Here is a 19282-nt window from a genome sequence, read left to right as displayed (position 1 = left end):
CCCGTCTTCCTGGCTCCGCCATCACTGGGGCAGTCGGAATGCGGACTCAGGTAACTAATGGGAAGACGAGAGTTGGGCTAGGCTGGAAGGGCAGGCGAGGGCCGCTCGGCGCCTAGGTCCAGGGCTGGCGAAGCTGTCATGGCTGACGATCGAGATACTTTGGTGAGCGAAGCTGAAGCCTCGGCCAACATTGCACACCCTGCCTCGCGGGGCGGGGCCTCTAGGTCCCGTCTTCCCTGTGGCTCCGCCTATCACTGGGGCCCGTCGCGCGGAATGCGAAGAACTCAGCCCTCCTCAACCAATGGGAAGACGAGAATTCTGTGTGTTGGGCTAGGCTGGAAAGATTGGCAGGCGAGGGCCCGCCTCGGCGCCTAGGTCCAGGGTGAAGAGTGCTGGCGCGGAAGCTGTCATGGCTGCACGATCTGTCACTCTCGGCATCGACCTGGGCACCACGTCTGTGAAGGCGGCCCTGGTGGAGGCCGCACCCGGCGACCCTTCCGGGTTCGTGGTACTGGCGAGCTGTGCTCGGGCTGCGCAGGCCGAGACTGCGGCCCAGAGCGCGGCGGCGGGGCCCCAGGTGAGGCAGCTCCCTGGAGCCGCACCGCCTCCGGGAGCCTCCGGACACCCTCTCCCTCCTCAATGAAGTCTCCCTGACTGCTCCAGCCTGCCTGATCTCTGCCTGCCTGATCTCTGCTTGCCTGATGCAAGTCCCTCGATTCGATAGCTCTCCTCCCAGGAGCTTTCCCATCTGCTGGCACCGATCTAGCCACTCTCGAGCCTTCTTTGGAAGCCTTGCCCTCGGCGCTAGATCCCCGTGCCCTCTGCCCTTCACCTTCTGTACCCTGACCTGCGGGAAAATTGCTCTCCTGCATATGGAGTGATCTCAGGCCACCTTCTCATTCTTGTGGCTCTCTGCTCCTCACATCTGCCCCGTGTCCTCAAATTCAGGATTCAGTTTGTTTCTTAGGGCAGTGTCTGGGTTTTCCTTGAGAAATCAGATGCAAAACCAGGTGTAACCTGCCCCTCTCTCATCCCACAGCTATAGATTGTGGGTGGAGGAACTCAAACATTTGGCTAGCAAAAGTCCCTTGGCCCCAAAGGCTGAGAGAGCTTGGAGGAAAGACATTAGGACAGGTTGACATTGAGAAGTTCAGATTGATATTTCTACACAAAAACTAGTGTCTTGTGAAAGCTAAGTGACTAAGTGACTAAGTGAAGCCGCTCAGTCCTGTCCGACTCTTTGCGACCCGGTGAACTGCAGCCTACCAGGCTCCTCTGTCCATGGGATTCTCTAGGTAAGAGTACTAGAGTAGGTTGCCAGCTACGAGATAGAAATTGAGAATTTCACCACAGTGGGCTCAGTTGTAAGAGGTGGGTTCAGAAAGGATGTTAATCCTCAGAGATGGAGTCCATTAATTCCCTGAAAAAGGTAGCTCAATGTTCAATTCATTGATAATAGAAATTAATATCAAGGAACTTTCTTTGTAACCTCATGACTTTCTGGATCTCTGCTTGTTCTTATAATTGAAATAGATAACCTCTATGGCCACTGCTGGCCACAAACCTTAATTTTCTGAGCCAAACCCCATTCCCAAGAACTTTGTTTTTCACAAGCTCTTGCTACATAACTGGGCTCAGTTCTTTAGGGTTCACACTCCTTTTTTTCTTTTTTTGGCTGCACTTTGCATCATGTTGGATCTTAGTTCCCCAACCAGGGTTCAAACCCAGGCCCTCCTCAGTGAAAGTGTAGAGTTCTAACCACAGGGCTTCCAGGGAAGTCCCCAGAGTCCATCTTGCTCAGAAGCACTTCAGAGGATAAAGATTTCAGGAGCACATTTTCACAGAGTCTTTCAAAATTAGTTTGGTTGGAGCATCAGGGCACTTTAGTATCGTTATCTCACTTCATGGACCTTGACATGGAGGCAACATCAGCTTGGACCCCGTCGGGCTGAGCAGCAGAGCCAAGATTCCAGGAAGTGGGTTTTAGGCAGTGCCCTTTTTCTCTTGAGATAGTGCTACTTCTTGGCTCTAGACATAGGGCCACATTCCCCACTTCCTCCAGTGTTCAGCATGCTGTTCTCTGTTTATAGGCACACCCAGTGCTCCACACCTGCCTAAGGAGGGGTTTAGGAGATGTTCGTAATAGCCCCCTCCCTTGCATCCCCCGCCTGCGTGCTGTGCTCTGGGACAAACAGCACTACTGTAATTTCACCTGGAGCAGGATTTCTCAACCTTGGCACTGTTGATACTAGACGGCAGGATGATTCTTTGTTGTGAGGGGCTGTCCTATACATTGTAGGTTATTTAATAGCATCCCTGGCCTCTAACCCATTGCAAGCTGGTAGACCCTCCTCCCCAGTTGCAACACCCCCAAATATCTCCATATTGCTAAATGCCCCCTAGGGGACAAAAATCACCCCTGGAGTAAGAGCTACTGATCTATAGAAACCCCTGATGGTTCTGTTCCATCCTCCTGTCCACATTTCTCACTCTTTAGAAGCACTGTGTACTCCATGGCCAAATTTGGCAGCTATGTGGAAGGTCAGATGTTTAGCTCTTTGCAGCTTTAAAATAGCAGGATATTTGAGGGGAAACTCTGTCTACCCCCTTTTCTTTGGCTGTGCTACACGGCTTGTGGGATCTTAGTTCCCAGACCAGGGATCAAACCCAGGCCCACGGCAGTAAAAGTGCTGAGTCCTAACCACTGAATTGCCAGGAAATTACCTCTGCAACCCTTTCTGTGCTATTAATTTTTCGTTTCTGGGCTTCCATTTCCCCCTCTGTTAAAGGAGTGGGGAGGAAGAGGGTTGAATGAGTTCTTAAGCTCTTTTTTTTTTTTTTTTTCCAATCTGAAGTTCTAGGATTTCATCTGGATATAGACCACTTGATATTCCGAACCAAGGGATGGGGGCAGCACCTGTCTTATTACACTGTGGGCGTACCCATTGTCTGTCCAAGAACTACTCCCCCGTCACACTCACCACTAAAACTCGCTGTACACTGACTGCCTCCTTGTCTTCACTCCATCCAGCCTGTTCCCCTCCTCCTCTGTCCCTATCCACACAGCTCAGCCACTTTGGGCCCATATAGAGAACCACTTCTCTGTTCTGGGTTCATGCACCATCTGACGGCCACGTGGGAACTCTGTAAACCAGCACTGTCCAGTGGAAATGTGAGTCTCATGTAGTTTTCAGTTTTCTGGCAGCTGTGTTAAAAAAACAGTAAAAAGGAACCCTGAAATTAATTTTCATTGCCTATTTTATGTAACCCGATGTATCCAAATGTATCATTTCAATATGTAATAATATGAAATTATTAATGAGAGATTGTGCTTCATTTTTTTCTTACTAAATCTGAAATTTGGTGTGTAGTTTTCAATGTGGACTAGCCTCGTGTGGCTAATCACTGCTGTGTTGGACAGGGCAGGTGTAAACAAATGTCTCTTCCCTGCTTCCTTCTTCCTTTGCCTGCTGTCTTAGTTCTTCCCTCCTGGGGGATCATGCTTATCTACGCAGCTTCTTTCTGCCCTGTCTTTTACTGCTCAGTCAGTTCTCCTGTAGTCTCTTCTGCATAAAGAGTCTTGTTAGGAGACTTCCCTGGCAGTCCAGTGGTTAAGACTCCAGACTTCCGTTGCAGGAGGCACGGGTTCGATTTCAAGTCTGAGAAATAAGATCCCTCATGCCAAGTTCAGTTCAGTTCAGTTGCTCAGTTGTGTCTGACTGTGACTCCATGGACTACAGCACACCAGGCTTCCCTGTCCATCACCAACTCCCAGAACTTGCTCAAACTCATGTTCATTGAGTCGGTGATGCCATCCAGCCATCTCACCCTCTGTCATTGCCTTCTTCTGCCTTCAATCTTTCCCAGCATCAGGGTCTTTTCTAAGGAGTCAGTTCTTTGAATCAGGTGACCAAAGTATTGGAGTTTCAGCTTCAGCATCAGTCCTTCCAATGAATACTTTCAAGGTTGATTTTCTTTAGGGTTGACTAGTTAATTAACCACACCACGCCAAGTGGTTCAGTCCAAAAAAAGAGCCTTGTTAGGATACGAGGCTGCCTCCTCAAGAAAATGCTCTGTGCTATCTGCTCACTCTTTCCCCCATCCTATCCCTCCTCGCCTCCTTCTTTCTAATCCTTTGGTCATATCTGTTTGGAGCCAAGAACTGCCACCGCCCAAGGCCAGCTGACAGATGAAGTGCTAGCTCCAAGGAGGGGAGGCCTGCACTACCCCTGGAGCAAATTCTGGCCCCTCAGCACATCAGGAAATGTCTGCCTGAATGTGATCGGAAGCCTTTCTTCTCTTTCTTTTAAAAAATAAGTTACAAGATTTTTTATTTTTAAAATTTGTGTTTATTTATTTGTCTGTACCAGCTCTTGGCTGTGGCATGAGGGATCTTCAGTTGCAGCATGCAAACTCTTAGCTGTGGCAAATTTGATAGCGTTCCCTGACTAGATCTCAAACCTGAGCCCCTGGCACTGGGAGCTCGGAGTCTTAGCCACTGGACCACCAGGGAAGTCCCTAGGAAAGCTCTCTTGTCTACCTCTTTCCTGCTGTGTTCCATCCTTTTTCTGCCCCAGTGTTCCATGTACCTTGCCTTATTTCCCCTTGCAGCACATTTCCCCTTCTTGTGTTTGCCTGTCCTGCTGGACTATAGGGCTTCCCTGGCAGCTCAGCTGGTAAAGAATCCACCTGCGATGCAGGAGTTCCCAGTTCAATTCCTGGGTCCAGAAGGCCCCCTGAAGAAGGGATAGGCTCCCACTCCAGTATTCTTGGGCTTCTCTGGTGGCTCAGCTGGTAAAGAATCCACCTGCGATGCAGGAGACCCCAGTTCAGTTCCTGGGTCCAGAAGATCCCCTGGAGAAGGGACAGGCTACCCACTCCAGTATTCTTGGGCTTCTCTGGTGGCTCAGTTGGTAAAGAATCCACCTGCGATGCAGGAGATCCCAGTTCAGTTCCTGGGTCCAGAAGACCCCCTGGAGAAGGGACAGGCTACCCACTCCAGTATTCTTGGGCTTCTCTGGTGGCTCAGTTGGTAAAGAATCCGCCTGCAATGCAGGAGACCTGGGTATGATCCCTGGGTTGGGAAGATTCCCTGGAGGAGGGCATGCAGTCCACTCCAGTATTCCTGCCTGGAGAATCCCCATGGACAGAGGAGCCTGGCGGACTACAGTCCATGAGGTTGCAGAGAATCAGACATGGCTGAGTGACTAAGCACAGCACACAGTGCGGCCGGACTGTAAGTGCCGGTAGGGCAGGGCAGCGCTTTGCTCAGCTCAGACTGTTCCGCAGCAAGGGCCAGAGTCTGGCCACTGGTTGAGCTTGAGCTGCAGTGGCTCCTCATCTCTAAGTGAAGTCGCTCAGTCGTGTCTGACTCTCTGCGACCCCATGGATTGTAGCCCACCAGGTTCCTGCTTCCATGGGATTTCCCAGGCAAGAATGCTGGAATAGGTTGCCATTTCCTTCTCCGGGGGATCTTCCCGACCCAGGGATCAAACCCGGGTCAAGCCCTCCCTCATTGGTAAAGGGAGGAGTGGAACCTTACCCACCACATTCCTACTCCAGGAGGAGGTGGTGGAGACCCCTCAGGCCCACATCTCAGCCTTGATGCCCAGTCAGCAGGTCCTGGAAGTGACCTCGGGGGAATTAGCTAGGCAGCCCCCACGCAGGAAGTCCCTGCCGCCTCTGTCTTCCTCTCCTCCCAGAGTGTGTGTCTCTGCCCAGCATGTCCTATTCTGTTTCCAGGGGCAAGAACAGGATGTGAGGAGAATCATCCAGGCCCTCCATGAGTGTCTTGCTGCCCTTCCCCGGCAGCAGCTCCGGAAGGTCTGTGGCATTGGCGTGTCAGGGCAGATGCATGGAGTCGTGTTTTGGAAAACAGGCCAAGGTATGCTGGGCTTGGGGGCAATCATGTTCTGTTAACAGTCGCCCTGTGGGTGTGGGTTCTATCCCTGTTCTGTGACTAAGATCCCACCTGCCTCCAGGACAAAAAAAAACCCCAGTGTTAAACAGAAGCAATATTGTAACAAGTTCAATGTTGTTGTTTAGTTGCTCAGTCATGTCCAGCTCTTTTGCAACCCCATGGACTGCAGCCTGCCAGGCTCCTCTGTCCATGGAATTCTCCAGGCAAGTGTACTGGAGTGGGTAGCCATTTCCTCCTCCAGGGGATCTTCTTGACCCAGGAATTGAACCCTTGTCTCCTGCATTGCAGGCAGATTCTTTATCACGGAACCACCAGGGAAGCCCTATAAAGACTTTAATAATGGTCCACATTGAAACAAAACAAAGCAAAAGCAGTCACCCTGTGATCTTCGATGGCCTCAGCCTGTGGCGCGACTGAAAGCAGGAATTTGGTTCCCTGCCCAGAGACTGAAGTCAGGGTGAGGCAGTGAGAGAGCTGAATCCTAGCCCCTAGACCCATAGCCAGGGACAAGGTCCTGGTCTGTCAGCTTTGTAGAAAGGAATTTCCACAAAGATACAAAACGTAGTGAAACAAGTACATTGTTTGCTAGGAGGAAAAAGGGTATGTGTGGATAGATGCACGGGTGGGCTCAGGGAAAGAGTTGTGCCCTCATGGTAGTTTGAATCACTTATATGGGGCATTTCTTCTGGTTTCCTCTGGCTGCCAATCACCTTGCTTTGCCATGTTTAGTTTATCTCAGGGCCCTCCCCTGTGTGCATGCTCATCTCTTAGCCGAGATGGATTCTAGGGAAGAGGCCTATGGGAATGTTGACATCACCTACTATGGGGTGGCACTCCCTCCCTTTTTGACCCCTGAGGAGCCTTTTTACGCATGTGTAGTTGGGAAGGTCTCCATGACCTCAAGAACGAGAAATATGTGGTCTCTCTTTTTTGGCTACAAGACATGTGGGATTGTGGGATCTTAGTTCCCAGACCTTAGTTCCCATGGATCAAACCTGTGCCCCCTGCATTTGAAGCACGGAGTCTGAACCACTGGATTGTCAGGGAAGTCTCGGCCTCTTATTAACCTTTTCTCTGAGCAGGGTGCAGCTCCCCTTTGCTCCTGCTATTATCTTCGTCTTGGAGTGTCTGTCCACAGGGGACAAACTCCAGCTGCTCAGCCTGGGGCTCATCTATCTTCTGCCTCACCAGGAACCAGAAATGTGCTGCCAAAGACTCCCTGTGAAGGGTCAGGCTGTCCTCTTGCGTTTTGTGAGCATCCTGTCCTGTTCAAAGATGTAATAAACTGAACTGTCCACTCACACATTATACATGAACAGGGAGAGGGTGAAGAGTGAGTCCTCTCTGATTCTCTGTTGGATTCAATCGAGTGGATTTTTTTCATAGCTTTCTCTTTCTTTGTACCAGTATCTCGGAGCATCAGTGCCAACACCAAGAGATTAGTGTAGCTGCAGGAGATATAGAGACACAGAGGAAACTTTTCTGCATTTGAGCATAGTTTTTGTTGTTTAACATCATCACAGATATTCGTGAATTTTCAGTTCCATGTCCTTTTCATGGGAACCGTTGCTAAGCATTATTTTGTTGGGTATTTATTTCAGAAGGTCTGCCACAGTGTAGATGTGGGTGGCTTGTTCTGTTTGGCCTCCAGGAGGGGAATTAAGCCAGCAAAACAGCAATGAGCACTTTGCATGCCAGGTGCAGAGCTAAGGGCATTACCTGTGTGATCTCATCAAATTTTCCCAACATCCTTATGATGTAGGTGACATTATTGTCCCTCTTGAGCAGATGAGAAGTGGAGGTTCAGAGAGATTATAAAATAATATGCTTAGGGTCATATGACAGCAAGTGGTGACTCCAGCTTTCAAACCCAAGTCTGTCTGACTTCAGACACCTGAACTTTGAAAGGTCTCTGGGAGGACCAGAGCCACACAAGGATACACTCGCTCAACGAAGGGAGGAACAGCCCAACAGAATGTCCAAGGAAGGAAGGATCAGGATCCTGGAGGAAGTTGTGAGCTTCTGTTATGGCAAGCATGAAAAAAAATTTTTAAAAATTCTAAAATGTTCAGGACTTCCCACGTGGCTCAGTGGTAAAGAATCCACCTGCCAATGCAGAAGACATGGTTTTGATCCCTGGTCCGGGAAGATCCCATGTACTGCCAAACAGTTAAACCTGCACACCCCAACTACTGAGCCTGTGCTCTCGAGCCCATGGGCCACAACTTCTGAGTCCACTGCCCTAGAGCCTGTGCTTCTGTGACAAGAGAAGCCACTGCAATGAGACGCACACACACTGCATTGAAGAGTAGCCCCCGCTCTCTGCACCTGGAGAAAAGCCCGTGAAGTAGTGGGTAGCCTTTCCCTTCTCCAGGGACTCTCCCCAACCCAGAAATTGAACCGGGGTATACTGCATTGCAGGCAGATTCTTTACCAACTGAGCTATTAGGGAAGCTCCGATGAAGACCCAGCACAGCCATAAATAAATAAATAAAATTATATATATATATATATATATATATATATATAGAACATATATATATATATGTTCTACATAGACATAAAAGTAGGGAGAACAGTGTTGTTATGAATCAACACACACCCATCCCCCAGCTTCAAAAATATCAACATTTTACTGCAAGTCTTTTAAGCAGAGGATGATGGCTGCTGGGGGAGGGGTTGTAGTTAAGGAGATCTGAACATGGGATTCACCTCTCCTTTGCCTGGAGAATCAGTGATTCCAATTCCCCTGGGCCAAGTGAGTGGCAACCTGCTTTTGAGCAGCTTGATGGAGGTCTGGTGATGCAGCCTTTGATCAGTCCCCAGGATGGGCCTGGATAAGTGCAGAAGCCAGCCCAGGCTCTCCCCCACCTCTTTTCCCATTGTCTGCCCATCGTCAGGCCAGCAGGGACCGCGGGAGCTGCTTGGCTCCAATCAGTAGCAAGAGCCAAAGGCTGGTCATGGTGTTAGTGCTGACCTCTTGGGGAGACTCTAGGTTGTAAAAGCTTTTTAAACTCCTTAATTTTGCATTAATGAGAATAAATGTCCTTTTAATACTAAAACCCTTCCCAGAGAGGACAGCAGAGATCTAATGATTGTGGTCTGGTCACACGCCTTCCCTTCTGCCCATCTCCTGGACTCTGTAACAACCACACAAACCATCATCCATATGGGTGGAGAGAGCTTCTTAATATTTCATGGAGCCCGCCTGCCCACCTACTTGGTTTGGTTTCTGTTTATGGGAAGGAGGAGAGCCACCATTTGACCATGATGATAACCCGCTTAGTGGAGCGAGTGAAATCCTATTTGAGATCAAGTAGTTCTGCTTTTAACCGTGGCCATAATTCGGTTTGATTTCAGAATCTGCAATACTTGAGGCTCCTTGTTGGGCCCCATGGGAGACATAGGAATGGGGATTCAGCCCTCCTCTGCCAGGGCTCACTCAATGTGGTCAGCACAGACGGGCACCAGTAACCCGAGCAGAGAGCTAAGTGCCTCCTTGAGGGCACAGGCGAGCCCATTGGAGGAGAGGAGAGGGAGTGACTAGTGTCTTTTGAGAGGCCTGTGGTTATGCCAGTTTCCACATTCCATTTTCAGGCTCAGTAATGGCAGGAGACAAGTGGGGATCATAAAACCAAGCTAAAAGGCCAGCAGCAGGCAGGGAGAAAATTTTCAGCAGTGTATAGTAGACCAAGGATGAAGCTGGGGGCCTATGAAGAATGAGCAACAAAGAAAGGACCAATGGCCCTGTGGACTAATAGGCAAAGGAAACCGATAGGCAGATGTTAGAAGAGAAAGTACAAATAGCTAATAAGCACTTGAAAAGCTGCTCAATGTCACTATTAATTAGGGAAATGCAGATGAAAATAACAGTGAGAAATCATTTTTCCTCTCACTGGATTGTAAGAAATCAGTTTGAGAATGTCAAGAGTTGGCAAAGGGGGTGGAAAATTGGTTTTTAAAAATACTGTTCCTGGGGGTTTCCCTGGACACCGGTTTGATCCCTGATCTGGGAAGATTCCACATGCCTCCAAGCAACTAAGTTTGTGAGCCACAACTGTTGAGCCTGTGCTCTAGAGCTCTTATCACACATATGTTGTAAGGCTAATATGTAGATTAAATAAATTAATATTTTGAAAGTGCTTTGAACAATCCCTGGTACATGGTAAGAACTCTGTTTTATAACACAGACAAAATAAAAATGATAGTCCTAGAAGTTTTTTTAAAAAGGGTCAAAAGAGTGTTGGAAGCAGATAAAAGGGTTGGGAAAAAAAAAAAAGCTGCAGATGTCCAGCTTCAGTGCAGGGGTTAGACTCCCAGCTTTAGGCAGAAATGTGGCTTTGAGGGTAGATTACCCTAAAGGGAGGCCATCCCATTGCCCTCGTACCCCTATTTTCCAGGTGAAACTTTAAAAGGTTCAGGTGCATATATTTGTGACCACCTCTCTGCTCTTTTTCTTTTTTAAAAAATAAGTTTTATTGGAGTAGAGTTGATTTTGTGCAGCAAAGTGAATCAGTGATACATATACCGATACCGACTCTTTTTTGGATTCTTTTCCCATATAGTTGATTACAGTGTTTTGAGTTCCCTGTGCTATACAGTAGGTCCTTATTAGTTATCTATTTAAAAAAAAATAAAAGTCTTGTTTATTTGTTTGGCTGTCCTGGGTCTTTGTTGTGACATGCAGGACCTTTGATCTTCGTTGTGGCATGAAGAATCTTTAATTCCGCATGTGGGATCTAGTTCCCTGACCAGGAATTGAACCCAGGGCCCCTGCTTTGGGAGCATGGAGACTTAGCCACTGGACCACCAGGGAAGTCCCCAGTTGTTGGTTTTATATATAATAGTTTGTATTTGTCCATCCTGACTTCCTGATTTATCCCTTCCCCTCCTCCTCTGTAACCATATTTGTTTTCTCCATCTGTGACCCTATTTCTGTTTTGTAAATAAGTTCATGGGTACCATTTTTTTTTTTTAAGATTTCACGTATAAGCGCTGTCATATGATATTTGTCCTGTGTCTGACTTAACTTCACTCACTGTAACCATCTCTAGGTCCATCCCCTCCCTGCTCTTCTGGGTCCTGGCTAGGACCCCTGTGTGTGAATAAAGCATTGTCATGGGTGATAAAGTCTGTCCTGTAACCTCACTAGCAGGGTGGTCTCAAGGACATGCTGCTGCCCATCAGTTGCCCTATTCTCCTTTTTTGCCCATCTTCCTTCCAGGATGTGCATGGACAGAGGGAGGGGCCGCCCCTGTGTTCGAGCCTAGGGCTGTGAGCCACCTGGTCACGTGGCAGGATGGCCGGTGTGGCAGCGAGTTCCTGGCTTCTCTGCCCCAGCCGGAGTCGCATCTCAGCGTGGCCACGGGGTTTGGCTGTGCAACTATCTTCTGGCTTTTGAAAAATAGGTACGGACGACTGTTCTTTGAATCGGATGATGGATTTTCAGGGGAATGAGAGTGGCTAGCTGATGGCTCAGTGGGTAAAGAATCCGCCTGCAGTGTAGGAGGCGCAGGAGACGTGGGTTTGATCCCTGGGTCAGGGAAGGCCCCCTGGAGAAGGACATAGCAACCCAGTCCAGCGTTTTTGCCTGGGAAATCCCATGGACAGAGGACCCTGGAGGGCTACACTCCATGGGGTTGCAGAGTCAGACACAGCTGAGCCCAAGCACTATGATTTTGATGCAGGAGAGTGCTAGGGAGCGGTACCTCTAGCCGGTCAGCATCACTCCACACGGGACTGTCCCTTAGTGAGCGTGGCCCTGCACAGGGTACAATCTCAAGACCTAGACTTGGTCTACCACTGCTTCTTCATTTTGCATAGGGGGCTTGTTGGTTATCTGATTCTAACCCAGAGGGGAAAAGAAGGGGCCAGAGAGGGTAAGGGAGTTGCCAATGGTCACATGATGTGTTCATGGTGGGCTCAGGACTGCTAAGAACGGTTGATGTCCTGCTTTCCCAGGCATGATGTGACCTCCTATGAATACCCTCCCCTAAGGCTGACTCCGGCCAGCTCGGCTTGGAGGCTTTTGGAGGTCCTCACCTTGGGAAGTTCGGCTGTGGGGGACTGTACCCTGTGGGATTCTAGTCATTGCCCAGTTATGCCATGTCTCGTCCACACTGCCCTCAGTTAGCTGCAGCTTGTGCTTTTCAGTCAATATTAAACCACACTGAATTGTTTTGGGTATGACAAACAGCCCGGAGTTCCTCAAGTCCTACGATACAGCTGGCACCATCCATGACTATGTGGTTGCCATGCTGTGCGGCTTGGCAAGACCCTTGATGTCCGACCAAAATGCTGCTAGCTGGGGCTATTTCAACACCACGAGCCAAAGCTGGAACTTGGAGATGTGAGTATAACCTTGCAGGCTGGCTTGAGGCTGAAAGGTAGAATCTCTGAAGTGGGAGCTTCAGTGGTGTTTTCCCATCTGGGAGTAGTGGAGGATTCCCTGAGGCCAAGAATTAGGTTTCAAGAGCCCCCAGCCTGTTCCAGCCCCTGGGCATGGGTGGGCCGGACTGTAAGTGAAGTCCTTGGGGAGGGGTGCTGCCCACCATGCCATGCTCTCCTGCTCCTCCACCGTTGCCCGGGCCTGGGGTGCACTCCCCGGTTCTTTCTGAATCCCGGACCCAGCCCATAGATGCTGAACAACAACTTTCATTTTTAAATTTTATTTTATCTTATTTTTTTTTAACTTTCTATTTTACATTGGAGTATAGTTGATTAACAATGTCGTGTTAGTTTCAGGTGTGTGACAGAGTGATTCAGTTATACAAGAACGTGTACCTATTTTTTCTTCAAAGTATGTTCCCATTTAGGTTGCTACGCAACATTTAGCAGAGTTCTCTGTGCTGTGCAGTAGGTCCTTGTTGCTTTTCCATTTTATTTTATTTATTTTTTGAAGTAGAAAAGAATAGCTTTATTGCTTTGTCAGGCAAAGGGGGTACACGGCAGGCTCCTGACCGTGAAAATTGTGTGTCCTCCAGTTATCCATTTTAAATATAGCAGTGTGTATATGTCCATCCCAAACTCCCTAACTATCCCTCCCCACCACCATTATATATATATATATACACACATTTTTTATGACACAAACCTTTAAAAGCATTTCATTTATTTATTTTTAATCTTTAATTTCTTTTAAAAATAGCTTGTATGTATAGAGTTTTACATCTTTTATTAAATTTATTGTAGGTATTTGTTTTTGACAATATTTTTAATGCATTTTCTTTTTTAAAATTAATTTTTTCATAATATATTTAAAAGTAGGGTTAAGAAATGGAAGGAGTAGGCTTGAGGGATACCTTTTAAGTTCTTTTGAAACAATCATTTGCCTTTTCAGGTCCAGAGGTCCATAAATTCACTTCCTCCAGGTCCCAAATTCTGAGCTCTGTAATAAAACAAAAAGCGCCTGGTAGTTCAGGTAAAGGACTTTCTAGCATGTTTTATGAAATTGACAGCCCCATGTTCACTAACCCTGAGTGGTGACTACATTCGGTATTCAGGAGACTGATGGGTTTGACTTTGGTTTGGCCTGTGCTAACCAACTGTGACTTGGCTCTAAAACTCTGACTGGCCCCCTTTGCAGAGTGTTTGTGCTCCCCTCAAACATAGGAGGCCAGATGCTGATCTGCTTCTTAGCCAATCCTTTCCGATCACCTCTGCTTAAACTGGTTATGTTCTTCCTTGGAAGGCCCATCCCAAGCTCTTGAAAACCAGTGTTCATTCTAAAAAACTCAAGACATCTCATGGATTTAAAAAAAGGCAAAAGGGCTGTCTGTACAAACACTGGATTCTGCCCTCTCTTCTTGAACGTGTGTCCCAGGGCACTTTCCTTTGCTCAGTTTCCTGGAAGCAACAGGAGACAGAAGATCCAGTACTGGGTAGACAGGCTGTCCACTTTTGATTTGCAGACTGAAGGCCGCCGGCTTTCCCGTCCAGCTGCTCCCAGATGTAGCGGAGCCTGGCAGTGTGGCAGGAAGAACTTCGCAGGCCTGGTTTGAGATCCCAAGGGGGACACAGGTGGGCGTGGCCTTGGGTGATTTGCAGGCCTCCGTCTATTCCTGCATGGCCCAAAAGACCGATGCAGGTAAGTCTTTCTTTGGTTCTCTCCTCTAGTCTCTACTGGGGCCTCATAAGCCTCCGCTCTGTGTGAGGGTCTGAGGGGCACACATAGCCAGCCGTATCAATGTCCTCTTGACCGTTGTCCTGCAAACATGAAAAATACCTTCGGGACTTCCCTGGTGGTCCAGTGGTTAAGACTTCATGCTCTCAATACAGGGGGCCCAGGTTTGATCTCTGATCAAGGAACTAGATCTTGCATGTTGCGACTAAGAGCCAAGAGCCCACAGGCTCTTAGTCCAATAAAAAACAAAATAAACAAACAGAAAACCCCACCGTCATCCCTACAGGTGAAGCCCCTACCCAGGGAGCTTATCATCTAGCAGGAAGAGCTCTGCCCTGAGCACAGCCAGTGCCTTTCTTTTCTAGGGCCAGGGGAGGAAAATGACTCCCTCTAGTTAGCTGGTTTCTGTGTGTCTCCCTGACCAAGGAAACAGATGAGTAGATTAGGGTTTTTGTTACTGTGTGTGTGTCAATGAAAGTTCTCTTGGATTTGATTAGAAGTGCAGATTTTCCTGTATTTCGTGTGAGAGAGTCACAGTGAGGTAGAGGCTGCCCTCCAAGGCAAGGGTTGGCAAAGATTTCCTGTAAAGGGCCAGGTAGTAAATATTTCAGGCTTTTTGGGCCATTTAGTTTCTGCCACAACTACTTACCTGCTGTTGGGGCAGAAAAGCAGCCTTAGCTAATGCATAAGTGAGTGGGTGTAGCTATGTTCCAATAAAACTTTACTTATAGATGCTGAAATGTGAATTTCATAAAATTTTCATGAAATAGTCTTCTTCTTTTCATTTCTTTTCAACCATTTAAAAAGGTAAGAATATCCCACTGGGGTTGTAAAATGGTGCAGTCCCTTTGGAAAACAGTCTGACAGTTCTCCGAAAGTTAAGCATGGAATTACCATGACCCAGCAATTCCTCTCCTTGGTGTTTACCCAAGGGATTTGAAAACACATGTCCACACAAAAACTGGTACACAATTTTTTCCCTGCAGCCTTATTCATAATAGCCAAAAGGTAGAAACAACCCAAATGTTCATCAACTGATAAGCGGATTTTTAAAATGTGGTATATCCACAGAGATAACATGCTACAACATGGGAAGGAAAGTGAAAGGCCACATAGTGTGTGATTCCATTCCTGGGAAATGTCCAGAGTTGAACAGGCAAATTCATAGAGACAGAAAGAAGATTCATGGTTGTCAGGGGCTGGGAGTGGGGGTTGATTGCTAACCCGTAAGGGATTTCTTTCCAGAGTGGTAAAAATGTCCTAAAATTAGATCACAGTGATGTTTACCTGTGTATGTACTATAAACAGTGCATAAAGGAATATACTAGGAAGCACAGAACTGCACACTTGAAAAGGGTGCATTTTATGGTGAATTTATTTGAATTATAATACACCTCAATAAACTTATCATTAAAAATGATATATATACAAAAGCCGCTCTTAGCTCCTAGGCCATATAAAAACAGATGGCCAGGCTGGATATGATCTGGGGGCTGTCATCTGCCCCTGCTGGGGTGGAGTAGACCTTGGACTTTGGGCCTGCCTGCCCCAGCAAGGTGTTGGCAGACTGTGTGTTTCATTCGATCCTCAGGGCAACCAGGCTGAGTGGGCCCACTTTGACAGCCCTGTGCTGGCGACGGAATGAAACACCAACACTGCAGAGTGGTTTGAATCTTTATATTTTAACACTTGTTTTTTTGCTTTTACTTATTAACACTGCATCATGCACCTGCTGCATCAGGACTGCACAATTCAAGCTGTATACACTTGATTCACAAACTAGTACAGCTTGCAAAATAGAACTACCTTATGACCTTGATACTTGATTTTGTATTTTACTGCAGCTAAGACTTTGTTTTGGGGAACTTCTTTATCAACTTAGAATCTGTTTTGTCCCAGGGTCTGTTCCTTTTGAGGAATCAGAGAAACATCCTTGTGTGCAAGAAATGTTCTTTTCCCACGGGAACAAATAGGATTCTTAGCTGAACATCTCGTTTGCAAGAATGTTCAGCTCTGGTTGAGAGTCTCGTTTGCAAGCACTTCTCAACCTTCTTTACACCTTGTTCCCTACAGCCCTGCCTTGTTATCAAGGGGAACAGAGAATACATTCATCTTTCTTGGGTTTTCTTTGTCATCACATCTTTTTTCCTCCATCAGTTAGAACTATTACAATTCAAACTTTAGTTTAAAAACTGACCAGTACTATCCTTTGTTGTTGTTTAGTTGCTAGGTCACATCTGACTCTTTGTGACCCCATGGACTGTAGTCCTCCAGGGTCCTCTGTCCATCGGATTCTCCAGGCAAGGGTACTGGAGTGGGTGGTTCCATTTCTTTCTCCAGGGGATCTTCCTGACCCAGGGATGGAACCTGTCTCTTTGTCTACCGTATTGGCAGGCAGGCTTTTTTTTTTTTAAAACCACTAGTGCCACCTGGGAAGTCCAGTTGATTTATTTCAATTAGTCTCTGCCTCCTGAAAGGAGGAGTATCCAGAAATTTGTGGCACATTTCCCCAGCCCCATTGTGACTTGTGGCCTCTGAGTTAGCCCAACAGGCCTAACCTCTGCTTTCCTCGGACCCCAGTTCTCAACATCAGCACCTCGGTTCAGCTGGTAGCCTCCATGCCTTCAGGGTTCCAGCCAGCGCAGACTCCAGACCCCGCAGCCCCAGTTGCCTACTTCCCATACTTCGACAGGACTTATCTGGCTGTGGCAGCATCACTCAACGGGGGGAACGTGCTGGCCACGTTTGTCCGCATGCTGGTCCAGTGGATGGCAGATCTAGGTAAGGCTGGTCCATTCAGGGGTGGGTTCTCTGTTTGTCCTTTCTGTGTGGCAGTGTCCTGGTGCTGAATGTGCAATAAACTTCTAGATTCATGTCTCAGACTGAACGAGGTTCCGGCACATTCCTTCTTTCTGCAGGGATCTGAGCTGGCAGCCTTGTTTACTCTCATCTTCTGAGTGGCCATTGCCTACTCTCCTTTGAGAGTACTGCTCCTAACCTTGACTGTGGAGTATCCTGATAGCTTGCCAGCTCTCCCTGACCCCACTGTGTTACTTTGGAGATCAATAAGCCTCTGGGTCCCATGTATTTGAGATTTGCCTTATTTCTTTTTTTCCTTACTTATTTGGCTGCATTGGGTCTTAGTTGCAGCACATGGGAGTTAAATGCGTTACTGACGAGACTCTAGAGTGGCTTTTGGTTGGAGGTTCTCAGCACTATTTTTATCCCTAGAAATGGTGAATATTTGACTTGGGGAAGGGGGATCCTGAGCATGGGATTTTGTAAAAGTTCCTCAGGTGAGACTTCCTTGGTGGTCCAGTGTCTGAGACTCTGCACTCCCAATGCAGGGGACCCAGGTTCAATCCCTGGTCAGGGAATTAGATCCCACATGCTGTCACAACTAAGAGTTTGCACGCCACAACAAAGATCGAAGATCCCACGTGCTGCAACTAAGACCTGGCACAGCCACATAAGTGAATAAAATATTTTTTAAAAGTTCCCCAGGTGATTCTGATGCTCTCACGTGGTGGTAAGCACTGATCTAGAAGCTTCTACTCAAAAAGTGTGGTCCTCAGGCCAGCTGCACTGGCTTCCTCTGGGAGCTGATGACAAGTGCAGAAGCTGAGGCCCCATCCCAGGCATACTGAGCCGGAAGCTGTATTTTATTAAGATCCTTGAGTAATTCAGAACTCCAAGCTCTGGTCTAGACTGGTGGTTCTCAACCTTTGCCGAGGGGCAGGCTAGACTGCGGTCCTGGGATTTCTCTGACACCACTAATAAGTCTACTAGCAGCTGTGATGATACTTGCTGATCAGTGTATGCATTTGGCCCACTTGGGAGCAAGCATCCCACAGCTGTGGGATGGTTAGGGCTCACACAGCATGTAAGTTCTCTCCCTGAAGGCTGGGTTGGGGTGAGCAGTGAGAGAGCTGGTTGGGGTCTGGGGCTGAGCACAGCCAGCCAGACTATGTGAGTTCTGAGCCAGGAAGCAGCCTCCTACAGTGAAGAGGGGCAGCAAGTCAACCCATTTCTGCCCCCCTGGGAACTCTATAGCCTGCACTCACAGGGGCGCCTGAACTCACATGACCTTCTCTGTCCCTGGCAGGCCTGGAGGTTGAAGAATCCACGGTGTACTCATGCATGATCCAGGCAGCTGCCCAGCAGAGAGACACCTGCCTGACCATCACTCCAACAGTGCTGGGCGAGAGGCACCTGCCAGACCAGCTGGCCTCAGTGACCGGAATCTCCTCCTCTGACCTCTCCCTGGGGCACGTGACCCGGGCCCTGTGCAGAGGCATCGTTCAGAACCTGCACTCGATGCTTCCATTTGGGCAGCTCCGGGAGTGGGGCGTGGAGAGGGTGATTGGCAGTGGGAGTGCACTGTCCAGGAATGAAGTGCTGAAGCAGGAGGTGCAGAGGGCATTCCCTCTGCCGGTGTCCTATGGACAGGATGTAGACGCAGCTGTGGGGGCCGCTCTGGTCATGCTCCAGAGAAGCCTTAGCCAGCAGAAGTCCTAGCACACTCGTTGGCCAGAGGACTGTTGCAAATTTTATCTAATTAACATCCTTGACCCGATCTTGGGGGTCATCCTTTTCCTGGACAGCGCTGTGGGCAGCTTTTAAGCAATGCTTGTTCTTGGGGCCTCAAGAGTCACACACTCATAATGCAGCTGAGAATCATCAACCAGACCCCAAATCAGTGCCTTCTGAAACTCACCTGAGAGCTGGTTGCAAATATAGAGAAAGAAAGGAAGAAGGAAAGAGAAAGAGAGAAGGAAAAGGAGTGGTAACCCAGCATCCTGGTCAACAGGGTCACCTGTGATTCATCTGTAGGCAAAATAAATGTCTGCTTCAGACACAAAATATAATCTGGTGGTTGTGGGCTCCAACTAAGAACTCCCCGTCCTATGTTCTCACAACACAGCTGGTTGAAGGCACAGAAAAGGGAAGGAAAGGTGGGTGACGTGACCAGCAAGGGGGACAGATGATGTATAGCTGCACCATTCAGGCATTTTGTTCCCAAGAGTCTGGCCAGATAGCAGAAAAACCCTTTTCTAGGAGTGTGTCTGTGCAGCAATGTGTTTTTGCCCCTGCACGTCCCCAGGAGGCCTTCCAAGGGGAGGGTTGCAGCTGCGTGTGCTCCTGCCAGAGAGAAAGCAGAGAGAACCCCTTGTCCTGACACCCCAGGCTGGCACTGCTGCAGAACTGGGTTTGGGAAGTTGGTCATGGCTCTGGGAATC

At 48.2% G+C, this 19282-nt stretch overlaps 1 protein-coding gene across 2 annotated transcripts; it reads left to right on the top strand.

Annotated features, from left to right (window-relative positions):
* The first annotated feature begins 379 nt into the window (after positions 1 to 379).
* On the top strand, positions 380 to 18910 carry SHPK (sedoheptulokinase). Of its 2 annotated transcripts, XM_042255525.2 has the most exons (8): positions 380 to 577; positions 3032 to 3172; positions 5743 to 5884; positions 11145 to 11328; positions 12117 to 12269; positions 13831 to 14006; positions 16623 to 16823; positions 18148 to 18910. In XM_042255525.2, the coding sequence occupies exons 1-8, from the start codon at positions 410 to 412 to the stop codon at positions 18558 to 18560; spliced, it is 1578 nt and encodes a 525-aa protein (XP_042111459.1). In that variant the 5' UTR covers positions 380 to 409; the 3' UTR covers positions 18561 to 18910. The 2 variants fall into 2 exon arrangements, with proteins under 2 accessions (XP_042111459.1, XP_004012616.3); XM_004012567.6 differs by lacking the exon at positions 3032 to 3172.
* Positions 18911 to 19282: the final 372 nt, after the last annotated feature.

The sequence above is a fragment of the Ovis aries genome, chromosome 11 (genome assembly GCF_016772045.2).
Source record: "Ovis aries strain OAR_USU_Benz2616 breed Rambouillet chromosome 11, ARS-UI_Ramb_v3.0, whole genome shotgun sequence".
In the NCBI taxonomy this organism is placed as follows: Eukaryota; Metazoa; Chordata; class Mammalia; order Artiodactyla; family Bovidae; genus Ovis; species Ovis aries.
This window is presented reverse-complemented; position numbering and strand designations above follow the sequence as displayed.